The 25,238-nt window shown below is 43.1% G+C and overlaps 1 protein-coding gene across 8 annotated transcripts in view; it reads left to right on the top strand.

The window, feature by feature from the left end:
* Window positions 1-25,238, top strand: part of LOC147123352 (kinesin-like protein KIF2A) — a 178,518-nt gene that overhangs the window by 81,956 nt on the left and 71,324 nt on the right. For all 8 annotated transcript variants that reach the window (XR_015074288.1, XR_015074287.1, XR_015074291.1 and 5 more), the window contains 4 exons: window positions 5,116-5,216; window positions 7,245-7,340; window positions 8,055-8,109; window positions 19,812-19,974. Coding sequence is in view for 5 of the 8 variants with exons in the window: in XM_085971391.1 (XP_085827517.1) it covers window positions 5,116-5,216; window positions 7,245-7,340; window positions 8,055-8,109; window positions 19,812-19,974 (415 nt within the window). In the remaining 3 variants the exon portion in view is untranslated. The remainder of the gene's footprint in view (window positions 1-5,115; window positions 5,217-7,244; window positions 7,341-8,054; window positions 8,110-19,811; window positions 19,975-25,238) is intronic.

Genomic DNA, 25,238 nt, shown 5'->3' with positions numbered 1-25,238 from the left:
AGGGCCTGATAATCTACATCCTAGGGTACTTAAGGAAGTGGCCCTAGAAATAGTAGATGCATTGCGGGTCATCTTCCAAAATTCGATAGACTCTGGAACAGTACCCATGGATTGGTGGGTAGCTAATGTTACCCCACTGTTCAAAAAGGGTGGTAGAGAAAATGGGGAATTACAGACCGGTAAGCCTGACATCGGTAGTGGGGGAAAATGCTAGAGTCCATTATATAAAGGATGTAATAGCAGAGCACTTGGAAAAAAGTGACAGGATCGGACAAAGTCAACATGGATTTACAAAAGGTAAATCGTGCTTGACTAATCTACTGGAATTTTTTGAGGATGTAACTGGTAAAATAGATACGGGAGAACCAGTGGATGTGGTGTATTTGGATTTTCAAAAGGCTTTCGATAAGGTCCCGCATTAGCGTGTAAAATTAAGGCACATGGGATTTGGGGGCAAGGTATTGACTTGGATAGAGAACTGGTTGGCAGACAGAAAGCAAACAGTTGGAATAAACGGCTCATTTTCCGAGTGGCAGGCAGTGACTAGTGGGGTACCGCAGGGATCGGTCCTAGGACCCCAGCTATTGACAATATATATTAATGATCTGGACGAGGGAACTAGATGTAGTATCTCCAAGTTTGCAGATGACACAAAGCTGGGTGGGCATGTGTGCTGTGAGGAGGATACCGAGAAACTCTAGTATGATTTGGACAGGTTAGGTGATTGGGCAGAAGCATGGCAGATGCAATATAATGCGAGGTTATCCACTTTGGTGTCAAAAACAGGAAAGCAGATTATTATCTGAATGGCAATAGATTGGGAGAAGGGGAAGTGCAACGAGACCTGGGTGTCCTTGTGCACCAGTCGCTGAAAGTAAGCATGCAGGTGCAGCAGGCGGTTAAGAAGGCAAATGGTATGTTGGCCTTCGTAGCGAGAGGGTTTGAGTACAGGAACAAGGATGTCTTGCTGCAGTTGTACAGGGCCTTGGTGAGACCACACCTTGAGTATTGTATGCAGTTTTGGTCGCCTTATCTGAGGAAGGATGTTCTTGCCATGGAAGGAGTGCAGCGAAGATTCACCAGGCTGATACCTGGGATGGCAGGAATGACGTATGAGGAGCGATTGGGTCGATTGGGCTTGTACTCGCTGTAGTTTAGAAGAATGAGAGGGGATCTCATCGAAACTTATAAAATTCTAATAACAGGACTAGACAGACTAGATGCAGGAAGGATGTTCCCAATGGTCGGGGAGTCTAGAACCTGGGGTCACAGTCTTAAGGATAAGGGGTAAGCCATTTAGGACAGAGATGAGGAATTTCTTCACCCAGAGAGTGGTGAACCTGTGGAATTCTCTACCAAAGAAGACAGTAGAGGCCAATTCATTAAATATATTCAAGAAGGAGTTGGATAGATTTCTTAAGGCTAAAGGGATATGGAGAGAAGGCAGGAACAGGGTACTGAATTTGGACGATCAGCCATGATCTCATTGAATGGCGGAGCAGTCTCGAGGGGCCGAATGGCCTACTCCTGCTCCTATCTTCTATGTTTCTATGTTTCTCCTCCTTATCAATTTAGCCAGCCTTTCTAGTACCTCCTCCTTATCAATTTTTATCCCATCCAGTATCTTTCAGTATGACTTTGGCAGCATTTTCCCTTGGTAAAGACAGATCCAAAGTACTCATTTAGTACCTCAGCCATGCCCTCTGCCTCCATACGTAGGTCTCCTGTTTGGTCCCAAATCGGCTCCACCCCTCCTTTTACTACCCATTTTCTATTTATATGCCTATAGAAGATTTTTGGATTCCCTTTTATGTTAGCTGCCAATCTATTCTCATACTCTCTCTCTTTGCCCCACTTATTTACTTTTTCACTTCCCCTCTGAACTTTCTATATTTGCCTGGTTCTCACTTACATTCTCAACCTGACATCTGTCTCATGCCCCCTTTTTCTGTTTCATCTTACTCTCTATCTCTTTTGTCATCCAGGGAGCTCTGACTTTAGTTTCCCTACCTTTCCCCCTTGTGGGAATGTACCTCAACTGTACCCAAACCATCTCCTCCTTAAAGGCAGCCCATTGTTTGATTACAGTTTTGACTGCCAATCTTTGATTCCAGTTTACCTGGGCCAGATCCATTCTCAACCCACTGAAATTGGCTTTCCCCCAAGTACGTATTTTTACTCTAGATTGCCCCCTGCTCTCGTTGGGCCGGAAACTTATTGATCAAGAAGGTTCTCCTGAACACACTTCAGAAATTCTTCCTCCTCTGCCCTTTACACTATTACTATCCCAGTCTATATTAGGATAGTTAAAGTCCCCCATTATCACTACTCTATAGTTCTTGCATCTCTCTGTAATTTCCTTGCAAATTTGCTCCTTTATATGCTTCCCACTAGTTGGCGGCCTATGGAATACACCTAGTAGTGTAATGGCACCTCTTGTTTCTCAACTGTAACCAAATAAATTCTGTCCTTGACCCCTCCAGGACAGCCTCTCTCTCCAGCACTGTAATATTCTCCTTAATCAATACTATCACCCAACCTCCTTTCTTTCCTTCCCTATCTTTCCTGAACACCTTGTATCCAGGAATATTTACTACCCAACCCTGCCCTTTTTTGAGCTAGGTCTCTGTTATCGCTACGACATCTTATTCCCATATGCCTATTTGCGCCTGCAGCTCGCCAACCTTAGTTATCACGCTTCATGCATTTACACACGTGCACTTATCTTAGACCTTCTTGTATTCTCTCTTAGTCTGACCCTACCTAATACCGTACAATTTTTACTCTAGTGTTATCTGTCTCTCCCAATCCTTTGTGCACCTTGTTTCTCCTTTCTAATGCTACATCCTGGTGCCCATCCTCCTGTCAAATTAGTTTAAACCCTCCCCAACAACACGAGCCAACCCGCTCGCGAGGACATTGGTCCCAGCTCTATTGAGGTGCAACCTGTCCGGCCTGTACAGGTCCCACCACCCCCAGAACCGGTCCCAATGTCCCAGGAATCTGAAGCCCTCCCTCCTGCACCATCTCTCCAGCCACACATTCATCTGTTCTATCCTCCTATTTCTATACTCACTAACTCATGGCACTGGGAGTAATCTGGAGATTACTACTTTTTAGGTCCTTCTTTTTAATCTCTTTCCTAACTCCCTAAAATCTGCTTGCAAGACCTCATCCTTTCTACCTATGTTGTTGCTATCGATATGGACAACTACCTCTGGCTGTTCACCTGCCCCCCTCAGAATGTTCTGCAGCTGCTCAGTGACATCCTTGACCCTGGCACCAGGGAAGCAACATACTGTCCTCGAATCACGTCTGCGGACACAGAAATGCCTGTCTGTTTCCCTAACTATCGAATCTCCTATAACTATTACTTTCCTGATCTTCCTCCTCCACCCCTGCCCCTGTACAGCTGAGCCACCAGTGGTGCCGTGGACCTGGCTCTGGCTGTACTCCCCAAAGGAACCATCGCCCTCAGCAGTATTCAGTACTGATTAGAGAGTGAGATGCACTCAGGGGACTCCTGCACTACCTGCCTGGTCCCCCTTGTCTGTCTGACCGTCACCCATTCCCTCTCTGCCTGCACACTTACGCTGCCGGGTGCCCACCTCCTGAAACATGCTATCCACGTAGCTCTCAGCCTCACGGATGCACCACAGTGTCGCCAGTTGCTGCTCAAACTCTGAAATATTCCGTTGAGATACAAAGTGTATAACCTCACTGCCACATTGGCCCGGATTTTTGCGGTCAGTAGCGAAGGAATGGTGCTTGCCATTCACCTCACTGACTGTTGGCCTCAAACTTTTTGGGGCTTTCGAACACATACTTGCTGTAATCTAGCATCTGATTCAGTGTGGCGCCCTCTACAAGGGATCTGTGACGTCTGTAAGCAAAACAAAAAATGAGGCTCTTCAACCAATCAGATTGAAGAATCCTCAGAGACATGCAGAGTTTAAACGAGGAAATATAAATTAGTTGATATAAAGATTGGGAAATACAGATTGGATTAAGGAAGAAAGATAAAAGAGACAGAAAAAAGTTTTAAAAAATTATTTTCTTCTGATGGAATAAGACTCCATACTTTTCAGGGCCACAGAGGTTGTTCAACAGTAATTATCACTTATCACACCATTAAAAACTCACTTACTGCTGAATGTACCAGTCTTGACTTTTTCAGCCGTCTTTAGTGCGAAACTAATGGGTAAGTATCCCAAGTTCAGGCCGTTGCATTCATTTCAGTGCCAAGTCCATCAGCGAGGACTGTAACAGCGCACCCTGTGGAGGAGAGCTGTAACTCTGATGGCAACTTCCGGATTTGCGCGTTTAACTGCGCATGTGCGGGTGCCAGAAGTTGCTGTCCGATTTAGCCCGTTATAACGGTGAGCGCGGTTAGCCTTACAGTTATTCTTATCGCAAAATCCGGCCCAATAAGGGAATTGACTAACAAAATCCCTGATGATGTTAGTGATTTCAGCAAAGGCCCTCTTTGCTGGCAATGTGCAACTAGGGTGTATACTGGCCAAACTCCGACCAAAGCTGGAATAGTTTATAACTGTTATATAACCCTGAGACTAAATTAATGCCTTGAAATGTTATTTTTCAAATAATTTTTCTCCACGTATTGGTCACAGTTCCTACTAGTCAAGGTAGAAAATCTAGGAGATATAAAAGAATGACCTGAACTAACTAATAGTTTTGCTCTAGTTCTTGTTTTTGTTAGTTTGTTTCTTCTGTACTGTTTAAGTTAGAAACTAGCTGCATGGACAGAAACGTTTATCCTGCTACTCTGTGATGCACAGCCTTAGTTATACACAGATTAATTTTTCTTCAACCCTCCTAGTTACATAAATTATTCATGTTTTGAGGCACAGAAGCTGGCTGTGCTCATACTTCCTGTTGGTGTACTCTGGGAATCATAAAGTATGTTGAACCATGAGTATCTATTTTCATAATTGATTAAGCAATTTCTTAGTATGTGTTTTTCTTAGTATCTAGAGTTGAATTTTAAAGTCAACAAAATTGCACTGTTTATAGTGCTCTGAATAACTTCAGCCAATTGATCTCCACATGACTGACCAAATACATATGTACTGTGCTGACAAATGACTCTTTCAGCGCGCAGAAAATCAAATTGTGTCAAAGAAGTTGAAAAACTCCAGGAAAAACGTGAAAAGCGACGAATACAGCAACAAGAGATGAGGGAAAAAAAGGCTCAGGTTTGTATTTATTGTACAAAATGCTTTTCTCTTTTCACACCTACATTCAGCTTCAACTCTGGTAGGTCTTACTTTTGTGTGTGTTTTTTATCCATATTGAGTTACTTATGCACCAAGTGATTAGCAACCTACTCCTAGTTATTGGCAACACTGACTGTATTCAGATGGTAAAAGATGTTGCGTTGCTCATGCAATCTCTTGGAATTTTTCTCTGCCACCAGGGAAGTACCGTAGCCCTTCGTACCACTTCTGACTCTGGATGAGAGTGGAAAATGTCTATGTTCTACCATTGGATGTTAGTAAAAGTAATGGGAAAATGGCTAGGAATCACAAGATTCATATGATCTGCATATCCAGAATTCAGTTGATGTTGTTAAACCATGTTATATAGGGGGAGAAATTCGGTGGGCTGCGCCACCAGTTAACGCCTAAAGAGGGCACTCAGTGGCTTTAGCGCCACTGGCCACGCCTCCCGCGATATTTAGCTGGGGCGCTAATGGCGGCATTAGCCTGTTGCGCTGCGCCACCACCGATGACGTCATCGGTGTGCGCAGCGCCCCGATCACGATATTTGGCAGCGACTGCCTCTGTAGCGCCGCTCGCTAATTGCGCCCGGTTCACGGGGCCTACCTGTGGCGGCAGTGGCGCAAATTAAGGTGGAGGTGCGGGGCGGCCGTTTTTTTCGGCGGCCGCCTGCCAGCACCTCCGTCCCCGGCCTCCTGTTCTCCTCCCGCGGCATTGCCGGCTGTTTTCCGAGAGCCCGGCACTTCATCTCGGTGCCGGGCTCTTTTGCCGGCACTCGCGATCGCTCATCGCGCTGGTGCAGGCCCCACCCCTTAAGAATGGGAGGAAGGCCTGCAGTACCGCAGCGCGCTGTGCTGCAGCGTGTGGCGCTGTGGCACGTTGCGCTGCGATATTCAGTTTCAGCGCCCTAAGAGGGACGCGGAGCGCCTCGAGCCTCGCCCCGTGTCCCTCTTGGGGCGCTCAAGCTGAATTTCCGGCGATCGTTGCTGCTCCGATCGCAGCGCAAAATCTGGCGCCCAGGCGAGCTCGGCATCCCGTTTGCGGCTCAACCCAATTTCTCCCCCATAATGTCTTAACAGTGAATAGTGGTCCTGAGCTATACAAACCAAGAAAATTCCAGGTTCAATCCCTGGTCTCTTGAGTTAGCTGATCTCGATTGGGTAGCAATAGAACACCATGATTGGCCACATTGTCCCTGATATAGGACAGGAGGAAAATGGCCTTGGTCCCACTTTTGATTATAGTCAGATAGCCAGCTGGAAGTGTTGTGCGTGTAATTTGCTGTGATGTTCTACAGGCTCTCACCCAATGCCAATATATGCTGTCCAGGAATGTGCAAAGAATGTCAATCTGGGTAACATAGCATAAGACTTTTGGTACCCCTAAAATCAAACCAATGACTTGCTGCTGTGAGAAGAGTGAATGAGATGGAGTATTTTTTTGTTCCCCCAAAATGAGTACTCTCTGCTCTTGTGATTCTAATTCCACAGCATATTGCCAAATTGATGCAGTCTTTTCTCAATAGCTTTGGCTCCTTTCAAAGCAGGTAATGTTGAGAGCTAATACAAAAGCAAAATACTGCAGAAGCTGGAAATCTGAAATAAAAACAGAAATGCTAGAAATACTCAACAGGTCAGGCAGCATCTGTGGAAAGATTTGTTTCAGGTTGATGACCTTGACCTGAAACGTTAACTTTATTTCTCTCTCCATAGATGCTGCCTGATCTGAGTATATCCAGCATTTTTGTTTTTATTAATGTTGAGAGCTGTTGGGGTGTAAATGGTCTGTTCGACAATAATTTGTCACTCCAATACCTTAAAGGGTTTATTGAATTCACTTTTTGCAAATGTTTTTCTGGAAAATGTTACCTATATTTTGACTTTCAGGTATTGAAGCAAATGATTTGGAAAACCAGGATTATTAATGCAAATATTTTCCCTTTACTTGGTTATAATCTAGTTATTGTGTATGACCACTTCAGTAATTGTGTGTTTAATATAACAGGACGTTGATTCTACAAACCCAAACTGGGAAATTATGTGCATGATAAGAGAATTTAGATCAAGTCTTGACTACAGACCTCTTACAGCTGCTGATCCAGTAAGTTACAAGTTTAAGCAAGTGGGTTGTTTGTGCATTTTACTACAGGCTCCGAGAATTCATTGTGATTTGATTTCAGTTTTTGTACAAATTTTAATGGTTAAATATTATTCAAAGTTTTTTTTAAGTGTGTATTTTATGTTGGAGAAAGTTGCATGGTATACCTAAAGCAGTGTGTGTTTTTATGATATCAAAAAGTAACAGATATTTATAACTTTCTACAGTTACCAAATCACTTAGTAAGTGATAATGTCTGTCTGAGTTGTGCAAAGGCAGTTTGGTACTTCAGAGTGAAATGCTTACTTAAAGACTTGCTTTATATGCTTCAGTTTGTACTTTCATATAGTATGTATATAACCATTTGATCATATGATTGTGTATTGATCAGTGTCTAGGTATCCTGAATGAGTGCTGTAATGTAGCCTCCTGTTGGGGTATAAAGAGCCATAAATTTATATATACATTTTTTTAAATGCCTGTTTTTGGTAGCATTCAAATCTTAAGAGATGTCCTGTAGCTTCGCAATAATTTTACGCAGTGTTACAGAAGATGGCTGCAGTTATATTTTATGCACCAGTGGGGCTACTGAAGGTTTTATGTAGAAGTGGTTCTAAGTGACTGCACTGGTTAAGTCTACAAGTTTGATTTAATGGCCTGGAAGCATGCATTATTAGAATGGCCTGTGCTGCATCTAAAACTTTGTTTTCCTTTTAGATCGATGAACAAAGAATATGTGTTTGTGTAAGAAAACGACCACTAAACAAGAAAGGTATAGTCCTTTTTAGTTTATTTTCTTTTAATCTGTAATTTGATCCAATTATTTTATCCAGGCTCTAATTGATGTCTAATCAAAATATCCTTTAGCATTAGGGACATAGGAAAGTACAGTACTGGAAAAGACTACGCAGTACATTCAGCTGGCCCCATAAACTAATAGCTCTAAGTTTTTATACTAGTTATTTCCTTGAGTTCAGTGTCACTGGTCACTCGTTTATACTGAGCTCCCGTCCCCTATGAACTGGAATGTGCTGTAACCTGCCCAATAATGAGGCATGTGTAGCAAGACTCGAGAGCTAAACGGAGAACCTTTATCACTGTACTCTGACTTACTGGATATATCACATGCTGTCACATGATCTCCTTGACTTTGGCAATTTGTTTCTTTCAGAGTATAATTTGGGTTATGCGCCATTAGAAACATTTATTGAATATAAAACATGTAGAAGACCACTACTTAGTATAAACAATATAGTTACAAAAAAACTTTTCTATACTAATCAGTATCAAAAACAACAAAGATGCATCTCCTGCGCTAAACCTCAACAGAAGACTGATCTCAAATGCAGTTACTTACTTCCTAAATCACTACTTGCTATTGACTAGCTTTTATGCCTGATGGCTTCAGACTGACTAGTGAGCTTCCTAGATTTAAACCTACAACCTGGTAGTTGCTGATTAGAGCCGTCTGTCAAAGAATTTTGTCCTGCCTCCTCTTGAACCAGACTCAAATATTCAAAGCAGATATAGCTGTCAATCAAACCTTTACCATTCCACACATTCACGATCCTCTGCATAAAATATTGCAGTATAAACTGTGCACATTATCTCTCTCGCACTTCTGAGCAAGCCCCCTGATTTTGGAGTTTGTGGCAATGTTGGTGGGTTTCAATCCATATATTCCCTTGAGAATTGTGAATATTATCTCCACTAAGCCTTCTCTTCAGAATAAACAATCCCAGGCTCTCTTCATAGCTCAAATGCCTTAAGCTAAGCATCAGTGTGGTTGCCCTCTTTCTCCAGTGCCTGGAAATCCTTGCTGCAGTATGCCAACAAAACTTGAGCACAGTGTTTCAGGTGTGGTCTGAGCAGTGCCTTGTACAGACATTATCACATTCTGGGATTTGTGCTCTAGCTTTTTGGCTATATATCTGAAGACCCATGGAACTATAAAGATTTACTGTATGGAAGAAGGCAATTCAGCCCATCATGTCTTTTCCGGATCTTTACTAGAGCAATCTATAATTAATCCATTGCCCTGCTCTCTTTCCATTGCCCTGTATCTGCCTCTTCAAATGTTTATCTGTTTTTCCCTTTTAAAGGTACAATAGCGTCTGCCTCAACTTTGCCTTGTGACAAAGCATTCCATACTCTAACAACACTCCACATAAAGAAATTCCTCCTAACCCTTCTCCTCATTCTCTTAGTGACTGTTTCAAATTGGTTACCACATCAGTGACTCCACACTGGGGGAAATAATCTTTCTCTTCACCCTTTCAAAATTTAAAAACCTATGTTAAATCTTCTATGCTCCAGTGGAAATTGACCCAGTATCTCCAGTCTCTCCTCATAACTATAGTTTCTTATATCTAGTAATGTGATGGCGAATCTCTGCTGTACACTCTCAAATGGCTTTGAAGTACTTCCTGTAAGGGGGTGTCCAAAACTGCACACCGTACTCTTAACTGTGGTCTAGTTGTTGCCTTGCATGCATTTATCATTACCTCTTTGCTCTTCTATTCCATGTTCCTATTTATAAAACCCACAATGTTATTGGCCTTTTTATTGCATAGAATGTACACCACAGAATCAGGCTATTCGGCCCAACTGGTCCATGCCAGTGTATATGATTCACACGCGCCTCCTCCCACCCTATTTCATCTAACCCTATCAGCATATCCTTCTATTCCTTTCTCCCTCATGTCCTTATCTAGTTTCCCCATCAATGCATCTATGTTATTCACCTCAACTACTCCTTATGTAGCGAGTTCCATTCTCTGAGTAAAGAAGTTTCTCCTACATTCATTATTGGATTTATTGGTGACTATCTTATATTTATGACCCCTAGTTTTGGACTCCCCCACAAGTGGAAACATCTTCTATACGTCTACCCTATCATACACCTTCATAATTTTAAAGACCTCTATTAGGTCACCCTTCAGCTTTCTCTTTGCTAGAGAAAAGAGGTAGTTACAATCTCTCAGTTCTGGTATAATCCTTGTAAATCTTTTTTGCACCTTTGCCAGTCCCTCTATATCCTTTTTGTAATATGGAGACCAGAACTGTGCACAGTATTCCAAGTGTGGTCTAACCAAGGTTCAATATAAGATTTGCATAACTTCTCTGCATTTCAGTTCTATTCCTCTAAAAATGAACCCCAGTGCTTTGCACTTTTTATGGCCTTGTTAACTTGCTTTGTGAATGTGTATCCCTTGATCCCTATGCTCCTCTACCCCTTTAGACTCTTATTTTCCAAAGAGTATGTGACCTCCTTATTCCTCCTACCAAAATGTACCACCTCACACTTGCCTATATTGAAATTAATTTGCCCATTCCGCAAGTTTATTAACGTCTTGTATTTTGTCGAGTTTTCCTTAGTATTAACTATATCCCTCAATTTAATGTCATCCGTAAATTTTGAAATTGTACTTCTTATTACCGAGTCCAAATCATTTATGTAAATGGTGAACAATAGTGGTCTCCGCACCGATCCCTATGGTACACCACTTCCCTCCTACCACCCGTCTGAGTAAATATCTTTAACCCCATCTCTCTCTTTTCTGTTTTAAAGCCAGCTTGCTATCCATTCTGCTACTTGCCCCTCAAATCCATATACTCTGACCTTCAGCGACAATGCAGTAATTTTTTTAAAGCCACTGATGGCCTCAACCTATTCAGTTACATATGTTGTGAAGCTGGTTTTATAATCTTCATGGTAACAAGTTTGAGAGGAGTGTCTAACACACAATTTTCAAATATATGCAAACTTCATGATTGGTTCAGTTACAAATACAGTCTACTCTTAATTCAAAGTTGCTTAGTTAAAATTATCTCTTAATTTGAATTTTAGCACTAAATTCCTACTTTCTTGTTTGTTACGTAATTCAAAATCTTGGATAATGCTAAATATTTTGGTACAAACAAAGACTTGAATTATCAGGAGTAGATTTTATGACAGCCTGTTATTTTTTTGGATGAGACTGGTAGGTAAGATTTTCCAGCAAGCCTTGGCAACAGGTTGAGAACTACAAAAAGAAGTGAATTGCAAACCGCCTGAGTGGATTGAATCAACCAAACAGATCTTCACAGAAAGGCAGGTGGATTTTAGCTAGTTGCCATAGCTTGGAGGAAAGAAGCAGGGAAGCTGTGTATCTAACAGTTGTTTAGCGATGCAGGTTACCCATAACCTGCAGCATCCTGGCCATATCACTTAACCTGAAATGACTTGCTGAATCTAATACTATCCACCCACCTTCAAAAATCCCCTCACATTTGTCTGCCCTTGCAAGTTCCTGCACCTTGCTCACTCAGGTCATAAATCATTGCTTAAGCTCTCTGATCAGCAGGCAGTTTTCACATCTCTCCAGGAATGCCCACCTTGAAGAAGTTCTGCTCTTCTCTCCGACAGGAGTTCCGTTTGTCTCTTTTTTACCTTGTTCATCTTCATTGCTTTCTGTCTCCCTTCTCGTGTTTGATCAGGTATCTACCAAAACTCGCTTTCACAGCCACATATCTTTCCTCAGCAACTGTCTCCGGCTCCGACTTACTCCATGTGGATTCCAACTGAAATTCCACCCTTCGTGTTTTGGATCCACCCAGGACTACAGATATCTCCAAGATATTCAGCGTTCCTTGAACCACTGCTCTCGCCGTATCCTGAGATCCACACTGAATGCCATGCGATGCCACATGCACACCCTCGACCTCTCTCTTCAGCAGCACCGACTCACTCTATCTCAAAGCTGTCCTGGTCTGCAGTTCCATTTCATCCTTCGTCTCATCCGGCGCTTTAACAAAAAACTTTTTTTCTTCCTTTCAGGTGTCAACGATCGTAAGCTTCAACAACTCTTGGACACCAACGCCCCTCCGAAACCTCCTTCCCCTTCACCTTCCTCTGACCCCATCCCTTCTCCCAATCTCACCCCCTGCCGCATTTTCACTGTCCCCTCTGACCTTCCCTCTCTGATCCTGAACTATCAGTCCTTAGCAAAGGCCTGAGCTTCATCCCCTTACCGCCCCCCCCCCCCCCAATGAATTTCGAGCTCGGTACGATGCTGAGCTCTTTTTCCGCCGCCTTCGTCTCCGTGCCCACTTCTTTGGCCAGGAGTCTTCCCCCTGCACGGCTGACCCTTTCTCCCGCTTTCAGAATTCTCGTTCCACCTGGACCCCTCCCTCTGGCCTCTTACCCTCTTTAGATCTTTTCATTGTAAACTGCCGGCGTGACATCGGCCGTCTCCATTTCTCTGCTCCCCTCACTCACTCCAACCTACCTTCCTCTGAACTTGCAGCACTCCATTCTCTCCGATCCAACCCCGACATTGTCATTAAACCCGCTGACGAGGGTGGTGCTGTTGTTGTTTGGCGAACCGTCCTCTATCTAGCGGAAGCTGAACGCCAACTCTCCGACACCACCTCCTACCTCCGCCTGGACCATGACCCCACCACCGAACATCAAGCCACCGTTTCCAAGACTGTCACTGATGCTAGCTTTTTATTCCAGATTTATTTAATTAACTGAATTTAAATTCCACAGCTGCCATGGTGGGATTGGAACTTGCATCTCTGGATTATTAGTCCAGTAACATAACCACTATGCTACCGCTCCCTGGAATTATCGTACAAGTGACAGCTGGCTATTTGAGATCTTTTTTCTAAAAATAATCTAGTAGTGATTATTTATAGTACTGTAGTTGCTAATGGAAATGTACAAAAATGATATACTCACCTTCCCTCTTCCAGAAACTGTGCCCCTCAAAGCATTAAGACGCAATTGGAGGCAGCAGGCATTAAGGAACCAGGAGGCAGGCAGAACCCCATCAGGTAGCAGGCAGGAACTAACCAGGTAGCAGGAAAGTAAGAGGTAGTTGATAGAAAAATTAGTCAACAATTGAGAGGAACCAAGTTATACTCCAAATATCTAGTTTATTGTGATTTTGGAAATGGGGCAACCTGGAAGCATGTCATGGTGGTGTCATACTTCCTGGTATGCTGATGTGACATTAGAGCAATTTCTTCCAAAAATGCACAAAAAAGGATCTAAAATGGGTTTCCACATATATTTTCAAAATGTTTATTTTAGACTTTTTTGTGCATTTATGTCATTGTCTGCTGTTTAATTTTCCATCAAGCATTCCTGTCCAAAACTATGGTCCCATTGATCTGGGATTCTTGATGCCCCTCCCCATTATTGACTGAGCTTACATGACTTTTCATTCAGTACTGATCCTCTGGTTAACGAATGAAACTGTGCTTCAGTTCTTGCTCAGAATTGGCCAAGCTATTACAATATTCCTGGGGAAAAATTGTGGAAGATTTTCTCCCTTTTAAGATGCTCTCATGAGTCAACTAGTCAAATCCCACTCCTTGCTCTTAGTGGCCTTTTAATACTTCTCTTTTTCAAGCAACTAATCCAATTCCTTTTTAAACAATGATTTGTGGCAGGGGATCCCCCTGTAGTTTAAAAAAAAATTCTGTCTCAATTCTTTTTGTGATTTATCTTGTATTACCATATCACAACAATTTATCGCTAATTATAATTCTTCATAATCTTAAAGGCCAAATTATATTAACATTTACACCACCAACCCCATTTTAGGATACATATAAACTTCTGAGTGAGTTAATACAAAAGCAAAATACTGCGGATGCTGGAAATCTGAAATAAAAACAGAAAATGCTGAGTGAGTTAATCTCTTATAAAAGTCACCAAAGTCAGATCATGAAATCATAAATAATATTTCTTATTAATTTGAGCATTGTTACTTTTTATATGAGGCTACAAAGGCAATTTAGGTGCATCACAGTAACTTGCCATCAGCTGAGCTCTACTGGCATTATGTTCATTGTCCAAGATTGACGTAAAGTCAACAAGGTTAGTTTAGACAAGACTTTATGTATACCTGACAAGTTAACAGCTTTGAATAGTTATATCCAAAGTCTTGTTAATTCAGTTTATTGCTGATAAGCTTGTAGCTTTGGCAAATATTTTTGGATTTCATACAAGCTCTCTTGAGTTGATGTAATAGGGTTGATGGTCTTCCCTCCATCTGGGATGCTGGGTTCACCTCCAGGGAATCGATGTGAATCTCCATCTGTCGTGGTAATAGTTTGGCCTTCTTCTGACACCTGTTCTCTCTTGGTAGCGCTAACCTTGCTTTTATTCTCAGGAACTCTTGCATACCTGTGATGCACTGAATTATCTGCTTATCACTGGTTGCTGGAGTTCTTGAACTTGTCGACCTGCTATCAATTTTCTCTGGCCAACGGTGGCCTAGTGGTTAGCACTGTTGCCTCACAGCGCCAGGGACCCGGGTTCAAATCCGGCCTCGGGTGACTGTCTGTGTGGAGTTTGCACATTCTCCCCGTGTTTGCGTGGGTTTTCTCCGGGTGCTCCGGTTTCCTCCCACAGTCCAAAGATGTGCGGGTTAGGTTGATTGGCCATGATAAAAATTGGCCCTTAGTGTTAGGGGGGATTAAATACGTGGGGTTACGGGGTTACAGGGATAGGGCTTGGGTGGGATGGCTGTCCGTGTAGGGACCGGGTGCTAGGGTTTGGATGATCAGCCATGATCTCGTTGAATGGCGGAGCAGTCTCGAAGGGCCGAATGGCCTACTCCTTCTCCTATCTTCTATGTTTCTTAACTTCTGTCTTTCTGAATGTTTGTACTTAAATTTTTTTAAACTCTTGTATTTGATTCACAAAGCTTTTTCCTGAAAGGATTTCCAGATATGGTGATAATACCTTAGACAGGCACATGATGAGTACTTATCAGTATTTTTTTAATTGCTTGTAGGACTATCTTATTAATTGCAATTTTTTTTATTTTGCATGGCAATCCAGCGATAACAATAACTTGCATATATATAGCCCCTTTTAATGTAGTAAAACATCCAAAAGCCCTTCATAGGAGCGTAATTAGCAAATTGACTCCAAGTCAAAGGAGGAAATATTAGGACAGGTGGCCAAACGCCTGATCAAAGAGGTTTTAAGCACTGCCTTAAAGGAGGAGAGAGAGATGAAGAGGTTTGGGGAGGGCATTCCAGTGAAGGCAGAGGGAAGCTATGGGCTTATCCAAGAGGGAGTCAAGCATGGGACAGCGACAGGAGAGGAGGAAGGTTGAGGAATAGTGAAGGGTTGGGGTAGTAATTTTTGGGACAAAGTACCCAAAAGGGGAAAATATTAAAGGAGGCCTGACTGGGTAACAGGACAGCGAGGAAACGAGAGAGAAGAGCCCAAGAGGGGTAAAGAGAAGAAAATTGAGATAGAAGTAATGATCTCGGGTCCGGAGTGGCAGCCAAACGATGGACACGGACACTCAAGTTACATAGGCATGGCAAAGATTAGGATATATATGTTCTATTTGTAAATGAAGTAATAGGTAGGAGACAAGAAAAAAAAAACAAAGTCATTCAGAGGTCCTGTGCTGGGATGAAGTTGACTTGTGGAGTCACCTTGAAGCACTGACGAACTGATGCCCAGCTTCGGAGACAGGTGTGGAAGGCGAGAGAGTACAGGAGATGTTAGGGGGACAGAGTTTCAGTGGATGCATTTGTAGAAGTATTTCCATGGAAAATGGAGAGCCAAGGAGGTGTGTAGAATCTACCGTCAGCCAGCATAGTTGATCTAGGGGTACACCGGAGATGAGTGAATGGAAGGCTGTTTCCAGTGGGATTCCACAGGCCTCAGTACTAGATCCCTTGCTTTTTGTGGTATATATCAATGATTTAGACTTCAATGTAAGGGGCATGATTAATAAGTTTGCAGATGATACAAAAATTGGCCGTGTGGTTAATAGTGAGGAAGAAAGCTGTAGACTGCAGGAAGATATCAATGGACTGATCAGTTGGGTAGAAAAGTGGCAAATGGAATTCAATCCAGAGAAGTGTGAGGTAATGCATTTGGGGAGGGCTAATAAGCAAAGGAATACACAATAAATGGTAGGATGCTGAGAAGTGTAGAGGAACAGTGGGACCTTAGCGTGCATGTCCACAGATCCCTGAAGGTCGCAGGACAGGTAGATAAGATGGTTAAGGAGGCATGCGGAATACTTTCCTTTATTAGCCGAGGCACAGAATACAAGAGCAGGGAGGTTATGCTTGCACTGTATAAAACACTAGTTAGGCCACAGCTAGAGTACTGTGTACAGTTCTGGTCATCACAATACAGGAAATATGTGATTGCACTAGAGAGGGTACAGAGGAAATTTACGAGGATGTTGCCAAGACTGGAGAATTTTAGCTATGAGGAAAGATTGGGTAGGTTGGGGTTGTTTTCTTTGGAACAGAGGAGGCTGAGGGGAGACTTGATTGAGGTGTATAAAATTATGATGGACTGCGATAGAGTGGATAGGAAGGACCTATATCCCCTAGCAGAGAGGTCAATAACCAAGGGGGCATAGATTTAAAATAATTGGTAGGATTAGAGGGGAGTTGAGAACTTTTTTCACCCAGAGTGTGGTGGGGGTCTGGAACTCATTGCCTGAAAGGGTGGTAGAGGCAGCAATGCTCATCACATTTAAAAAGTCCTTGGATGTGTACTTGAAGGGCCGTAACTTACAAGGCTTTGGACCAAGAGATGGAAAGTGGGATTAGGCTGGATAGCTCTTTTTCGGCTGGCACAGACACGATGGGTCGAATGGCCTTCTTCTGTGCCGTAAATTTCCATGAGTAGTGGCCTCGGTAATTAGTATTGCACACCAACGGATCCAGTATAACAGCAAAGGGATGGATGGAGTCAGTGAAAATGGGAACCAGGCGGAAAGCGATAGAGCAAAGGTCATTCGGCAGCAGTGGAACAGAATCCAGAGCAGGATAGGAACCAGCTGAAAACTTCCCAGAAGGAGCACAAAACTAAATACACAGCAGCAGGCCAGATACTAGAATTGAGACAACCCAGCAGAAAATACAGTCTGTAGAAAATGGCAGTAAAGTTGGAAGTCGCTATGGAGAAATGGACTTTGGCCCAGGAGTAGTAGATTTCTGGCCAGGGCCCACAGCAGCCAAATAAACCTGAGAAACCAGCAGTGCACTGAAGTACAGTCAGAAGCTCAGCAGGTAACAGCAGCAGGTGGAGGTTGGGTTGTGATAGGTAAAGTTACCTAAAGGTGGGGATAGTTAAAGTTACCGTAAAACTTGAAGCAACTGAGTAGCACAGCAGAGTCACAGTGATTGAGTCTTATATTGTAGTCCAGTAGAGCAGTGTAATCCTAATGGCAAAGGAATCTAGGAGTTGGGAAGTTGAATTTGGGCAGAGTTCCAGTAGTTGAAAGGAGCACAGTGAAAACCAAGAACAAGCTGGGTTAGGGGGATGGACATTAGACTCTGCACAGCTAACTTTAAATGTGCAGCTTGAACTTGTAGTTTGGACATAAATGCATCCACTATTAGAGCCAGGGGAACAACAGTAGAAAAGAGGAGACTGGGGGAGAAAGGGAAAAGGATGGCAACGCATGACCGAGGATAGAGATGCAGAGCAAAGGAGCTGCCAGCCCAGGAGCTATCTTGGAATTCTCTCTCTAGATAAGAATTGGGTCACCCCAGGTGAATTTGAGAAAACTCCTTTCATTTTAGCTTTAAACCACTGCCTAAGACAACCCAAATTAAGGTTGGCTGTCTTTTTAGTTCATCCCAGGTCCTCTTTATCTTGTTTAATGAACATGGACCTTCGTGCAACCTTGACATGCCCGAGTGTATCCAGCTCTGATGGGAGACAGTTTCTAACTATGAAAGACTCTTTGTCCTCACAGTGCTGACTTGGAGTAACCACGGTTATTGGTAGTTTTCATTCTGAGAAACTTCCTTTTACTCCTACCTTTTTGATTTCTGCCTTTCAACCATCCCTCTATCCAAAAGCAAAATATTGCGGATACTGGAAATCTGAAATTTAGACAGAAAATGCTGTAAATACTCAGCAGGTCAGGCAGTATCTGTGGAGAGAGAAACAGAGTTAACGTTGCAGATTGATGGCCATCCTCCAGTTCTCAGGCACAACTTTCCTTTAGAAAATTCTAGTCAGCTTCCTAGTCATTTTCTTTCCTTTTTCCCCTTAACTTGCTAATCTCTTTTTTTTGTCATTGTTCTACATGTTTTCTTTATATTTGCCCTGGCTGTCTTTTTTTTATTCTTTGCCCTGGTAGCATTAAATGCTTTAGCACTAATTTCAGATTTGATCTAATCTTTCTGTTCATCATGGAACTCCAGCCTTTGATGCAATCTTCTTTTTCCTTACTTGAATATTCTTGACTTGTACCCCTTCCATCTCCTGCTCGGAGACAAACCTGCTTCCCATGTGACAGGCCAAGTAGAGTCGCAAGTATTTTCATGGATTTTTCTGGGGCTCTAGAGCTCTGTACTAGGATAATCGTATTTCAGGATCCGTGTTCATTTTAATCTGATAAACCAGGAGCTGGTGTCTGTACTGACAGATGAGATCAATTGTGTCCTGCCTTTGGAAATCAATTGAGGCATGTTTAACTTGTACTACGCTGCAGACTCCCCAAAACTACTGGAGTTTCTGCCTATTCCCGACCTCATATTCTTGAATTTTTCCTTTTTTGAGAAACTTAAGATGGTAGCACTATATCAGGCTGTTTGCCCATGAGATTGGCAGTCAGCAATAGGGTCAGTGATGCTTATTTTCACAAACCATTTGAGCATATTACAGAAGGTTCTAGAGGTTTAATTTCCAGATTCATAGTTATCATTGTAGGGTGCTCCCCATTGATCTTTAATTGGTTTTCTCACTGTTTATAAAATGCCTGTCTGTTGCAACTCATCTACAGCTGCAGCACTTGTATCTCTCTTCATGTTTAAATCATTAAGATCTATGCCAAGATGTGGTTCAAGCAACATTCAACCAGATGCTTACCCTGATTCAGGAGTTTGGGTTTCCTGACAATTATGAGAATTGAAGCCAAAGTAGGAAGAGCTGTTTGTATGTTCTGAGTCTGCGGGTAGCAACTGGATGCTCACCATCATTAAATCCTCATAGTTGAACCTAATTTACCAGTGGTTTTCCAAAAAGGGACCAATATCTTAGCTGGTGGAGGAAAATTAGGCCTCCTCAACTCAGTGTGAGGTATTGGCTTTCGAAGCAAAATCTCCTTTGGTGGTCTTTATGCCACTACCCCCTTCACTGTTGCTGGTGACCGATGCTTTGTAATACTGCTAGGTGGGCTCACGTACAGGACTCTATACCCTGGGCCACTGGAGTCCCATTTACCTCTAGTTGACTTGTGTGCTCTGGCGCATAACCAGTCACCTGAAAGCTTTCAATGGCGCTAACCAAAAACTCATCACTTAGTAGCAAATTTGAAATGTTATGCAAACTAAATCCTCATACTACAGAACTGTTTTAGGAAATTCAGTGCACATGTGGTTTGGTGAAAAGTTTCCTCTCCAATGAAGAGAGATTTGTTCAACCCAAAAGGGTAGCACTAGAAGTAAAGAATAACTCTTTGCCTTAATCTCTTTCAGAAAATGCAATAAGAGATCTTGATGTAATCACAATTCCCAGTAAGGATGTTGTAATGGTTCATGAACCGAAACAAAAAGTGGATTTAACAAAGTACTTAGAAAACCAAACTTTCCGTTTTGACTATGCCTTTGATGAGACTGCTACTAATGAAATGGTTTACAGGTATGCAAAAACTATTGTTTTTCAGGAAAATTGCCTATTGACAAACCTGTAAATGGCTGTCTATTATTCTTATGCTAACCGTCAACAAATAATATACACTTGAGCTAGACCAGGATACTGAGATTTGGTGAGTTGACCTCCAGGCTGATTCAAGTAAGCTGGCTATCCTGAAATTCCTGATCAAGCATGTGCAGTGTCTGTTCTTTGGTTAACTCTTTAAATACTTTTTGAAACATTTGCTTCAAAGTATCACTGCTTTTGTGTCAATGAATCAAAAGTACTTTTCTCTATCAGTAATTGTTGTTTTAAAAGAACTGTTTGAATCCAAAGTCTGCTGTTTTGTTTTGTTTTTTTCTATTATTTCCACCCTCCCCTCATGGTGGCATATTAACTCCTATAGTTTCACAGTTACTGGCAGCCCTCCTATTATCTTACCTACATGGCCTGGACAATGAAAGGTCCAGTTTAGTTTGCAACGTACTTAATGCAATGTTCATAGAATCCTACAGTACAGAAGTAGGCCATTTGGTCCATCGTGCCTGTGCCGGCTCTTTGAAAGAGCTATCCAATTAGCCCCACTCCCCTGCTCTTTCCTCATATGCCGACAATTCTTTTGTTTTCAAATATATATTCAATTTCCTTTTGTTTGCCTCTTCCCTTCATTCTTCCTCTCATTCCCCCATCTGTCTCATTTCTCCTTGATTTTATTTTCCCTTGTCTCTCCTTTTAATCTCCTCTCTTTCACTCTGTTAGCCTCATAAAGGCCAAGATTGGACATGCAAATTGTCTAACAAGATCTTCAGAGTGTGTGGTATTTTCTAGAGCCAATCTTGGCTGATTTTGGTTTTCAATTCAATTCAATTTTATTTGCCATATATGTAACTAGTACTAGTACAAGTACAATGGAATGCTTACTCCCTGTAGGGACACGTCAGCTATTCTTACAGCGCCGTGTTCAGAAAGTCAATTCAATGGCATCCAGTGGCAGTGGGAGCACGATGTCCCTCAGCCGCTCTGTCCTCCTCGTCACCGCGGCCTCCTCCTCACTGTTGCCGGCTCCACGTGTGGTGGCCTGCTTCTCCCGCTCACGATCCGACCTCTGGCCACCATGCCCGGCTCCCCTCCTCCCAGTCGGACTGCGAGCTTCCCGCCAAGGAGCTGCCGGCTGACGTGCTGTAGCAGGTCATCGTGGTTGCTGCTGCTGCTCGTTGCGCTGCGCTGCCTCCGCCCAACTCGCCGAACACGTTGTCGGGATGTAAAATGCTCCGGTCACCGCGGCCTCCTCCTCACCGTCACCGACTCCACGGTCTGATGGCCCGGGGCCTGCTTCTCCCGCTCACGGTCCAGCCTCTGGCCGCCATGCTCGGCTCACCCCCCTCCCAGTCGGAATGCCTTCCCGCCGAGGAGCTGCCGGCCGATGTGCTCTAGTGGGTCGTCGTGGCTGCTGCTCGTTGCGCTGCGCTGCCTCAGCCCGACTCGCCGAACACTTCACTCTGGTTGCGGGAGCGAGCGGCGAGAGCGGGCCGCCCGAAGCAAGGAGAGCGCGCTTAGCACCGGACCGTCTCGGCCACCATCTTGACTCAGCCAAGATAATCATGGGTTGAGATAATCATGTTCCCATCTTATATTACACACTGAATTATACCTTCAGGGTATTTGTACCTGTAAAAGGGAAAAAAACAAGGTAGACCAGGAATACAGAGAAAAAGTTTAAAATGGCCTTGCAGACTGAAGGAGCTCGGTTGTTTTAGAAAACAGGGTCCAATACCAGAGACATTACTGAGCATTAGAGTTCATGATACCAGGGCTAAAAGGGTTAACTTAGGAGGACAGGTTGCATAGACTATGCTTGTATTCCTTTTGAATATAGAAGATTAAGGGGTGATCTAATTGAAGTGTTTTAAGGGATTAAAGGATTTGATAGGGTAGATGGAAACAATTTCCTCTGGTGAGAGAGTGCAGAACAAGGGAGCATAAACTTAAAATTAGAGCTGGGCCGTTCAGGGGTGATGTCAGGCAGCACTTCTTCACACACAGGTTAGTGGAAATCCGGAAATCTCTCGCCAAAAAGCTGTTGAGACTAGATCAGTTGAAAATTTCAAAACTGAGATTGATAGATTTTGTTAGGCAATGGTATTAGGGGTTATGGAACCAAGGCGGGTATATGGAGTTAAGATACAGATCAGCCATGATCTAATTGAATGGAGCAACAAGCTCAAGGGGCTGTATGGCCTACTCTTCTTCCTATGAAAGTTACTATTGAATTTGCTTGCAGTGCATTCTTGATCATAACTCGCTACATAAAAATGTCTCCTCATCTCTCCCTAAGGTTCTTCTGCCAATTACCTTAAATCTGTGTCCTCTGGTTACCGACCATCCTGCCAGTGGAAACCGTTTCTCCTTATTTACTCTAACAAAACCCTTCCTGATTTGAACACCTCTGTTAAATCTCCCCATAACTTACTTTGCTCTAAGGAAAACAATCCCAGCTTCTCTAGTCGCTCCACATAACTGAAGTCCCTCATTCCTGGTACCAGTAAGTCTCCTCTGCACCCTCTTGAAGGCCTCAACATCCTAAAGTGTGGTGCCCAGAATGGGACACAATACTCCAGCTGAGGCCTAACCAGTGTTTTATAAAGATTCAGCATAACATTCTTGCTTTTGTACTGTCACTATTAGTAAACCCCATGATCCCGTTTGCTTTTAACGGCCTTATCAACTTGTCCTGCCACCTTCAAAGATTTGTGTATGTTATAGGTATCATTTCTCCCTGCTCTAAAACTCACTGACTTTTACTGGAGAACTGTTTCACAAGTGCACAGTAGATTACAAAGTGAAGATGTCACACGTGCCTTTAATACATAGCTGTGATTGCTACTTAGTTGGATATCATCTCAAAAGCCATTCCTTGGAAATACAGTTACACCAATCAAATAGAAGTAACCTAGTGTTGACAGAAATTATGTCTAGTGCATATTTTTTGATAGTTAATCATTTTACACAGACCAAAACAAGCCAGCCAATTCCTATTGAAAATAACAAATCTTTAGCTATATATTTGCAAATGATTTTTGAATGGTTGATTTTTGAATGGTTGTTGTTTATTAAATAAAGCCTATACCGTTGGTTTTGAAAGTTAATTTTTCACTTAATTACTGCAGTTTCTCATGATCACTTTCATATTTTATCTGAATAATTAAGTCTTGTGTCTAATGCATGTAATTCCCTTCTGTGTATGCCACACACAGCATGTCATGTCTGCATTATCCTTAATGTTTTAAATCTGTTGCATAGGGAAAGCTAACTTTCATAATGGATCAGCCACGTGCACAAAACCCACCAAACAAATTACAGTACTTGTACTTTTTCAAAGCTACCAATCTGGTGCCAACAGCCATCACAAAACAAACATGATTTCAGCCTTGGCTCGCTGGTAGCACTCTCGCCTCTGAGTCAGAAGGCTTTGAATTCAAGCCCCACTCCAGGACTTGAGTACATAATCTAGGCTGACACTTCAGTACTAAGGGAGGGCTGCATTGCTAATTTTGGATGAAACAAGACATTGTTTAGATGGACGTAAAAGATCCCATGGCACTAACTGAGAAGAGCTGGGCAATTCTCCCGATGTTCTGGCCAACATTTATTCTTCAACCAACACCACTAAAAATCGATTAACTGGTCATTTTACCCTTGTTTGTGAGATCCGTGCTGTGCCCAAATTGACTGCATGTTTGCCTACAAAACAGCAATGACTACACATCAAAGGTTGGATGTGAAGGATAATGTGACGTCCTAAGGACATGAAAGGCAGTATATAAATGCAAGTTCTTCATGTTTCCACAGATAGCTGACTGCACCTAAAAGATAACATTATATCAAACACATCAAATACTTAATTAATCATGCAAATTTAAACTCGGCCATAAGATTTCTTATGACCATCCAGTAAATTTCACCCAGAGACCTATCCTCTCAGGGGTCTGGGGCTTAAGATTTTTCTCCTTTCCTGGTGCATGTTTTCTTCTGACCTTGCCTGTCCAATGTTTTTTGGAACTCCAAGCATATGTGGCCTTTCAGGTTTCTGCAGCAGGTGGGTTCCATAGCTTCTCTCCTCTCCGGAAGAACTAACCAGAAGAGGAAGGAGCTATAGACAACAACAACAACTTGTATTTATATAGCGCCTTTAATGTAGGGAAATATCCCAGGGTGCTGCATAGGAGTATTTTAAGACAAAGAATTTGACACCGATCCACATGAGGATAAATTAGTGCAGGTGACCAAAAGCTTGGTCAAAGAGGTAGGTTTTAAGGAGCTTCTTAAAGGAGGAAAGAGAGGTAGCGAGGCGGACAGATATAGGCAGGGAATTCCAGACATTAGGGCCTAGACAACAGAAGGCACGGCCAACGATGGTTGAGCAATTATAATCGGGGATGCTCAAGAGGGCAGAATTAGAGGAGCGCAGATATCTTTGGCCGGTGGGGGGGGGGGGGGTTTGTGGGGCTGAAGGAGATTACAGAGATGGGAAGGGGCGAGGCCATGGAGGGATTTGAAAACAAGGATGAGAATTCTGAAATCAAGGCGCTGCTTAACTGGGAGCCAATGTAGGTCAGCGAGCACAGGGGTGATGGGCGAACGGGACTTGGTGCGAGTTAGGACACGGGCAGCCAAGTTTTGGATGACTTCAAGTTTACATAGGGTGGAATGTGGGAGGCCAGTCAGGAGTGCATTGGAATAGTCAAGCCTAGAGGTAACAAAGGCATGGATGAGGGTTTCAGCAGTGGATGAGCTGAGGCAAGGTCGGAGACGGGCGATGTTACGGAGGTGGAAGTAGGCGGTCTTTGTTATGCTGCGGATATGTAGTCGGAAGCTCATTTCAGGGTCAAATATGACACCAAGGTTGCAAACAGTGTGGTTCAGCCTCAGACAGACGTTAGGGAGAGGGATGGAGTCTGGCTAGGGAACAGAGTTTGTGGTGGGGACCGAAAACAATGGCTTCGGTCTTCCCAATATTTAATTGGAGAAAATTTTTGCTCATCCAGAATTATATGTCGGACAAGCAGTCTGACAATTTAGACACTGAAGGGGTTGAGAGAAGAGGTAGTGAGGTAGAGCTGGGTGTCGTCAGCGTACATGTGGAAATTGACGCTGTGTTTTCGGATGCTGTCACCAAGGGGCAACATGTAGATGAGAACTAGGCGGGTGCCAAGGATAGATCCTTGGGGGACACCAGAGGTAATGATGCGGGAGTGGGAAGAGAAGCTGTT

Source organism: Somniosus microcephalus, chromosome 2 (genome assembly GCF_052327205.1).
Source record: "Somniosus microcephalus isolate GS21.2 chromosome 2, FLI_Smic_1.0, whole genome shotgun sequence".
Taxonomy (NCBI): Eukaryota; Metazoa; Chordata; class Chondrichthyes; order Squaliformes; family Somniosidae; genus Somniosus; species Somniosus microcephalus.
Note: the sequence above shows the minus strand (reverse complement) of the source record. Positions and strands in the feature narration are given on the sequence as shown.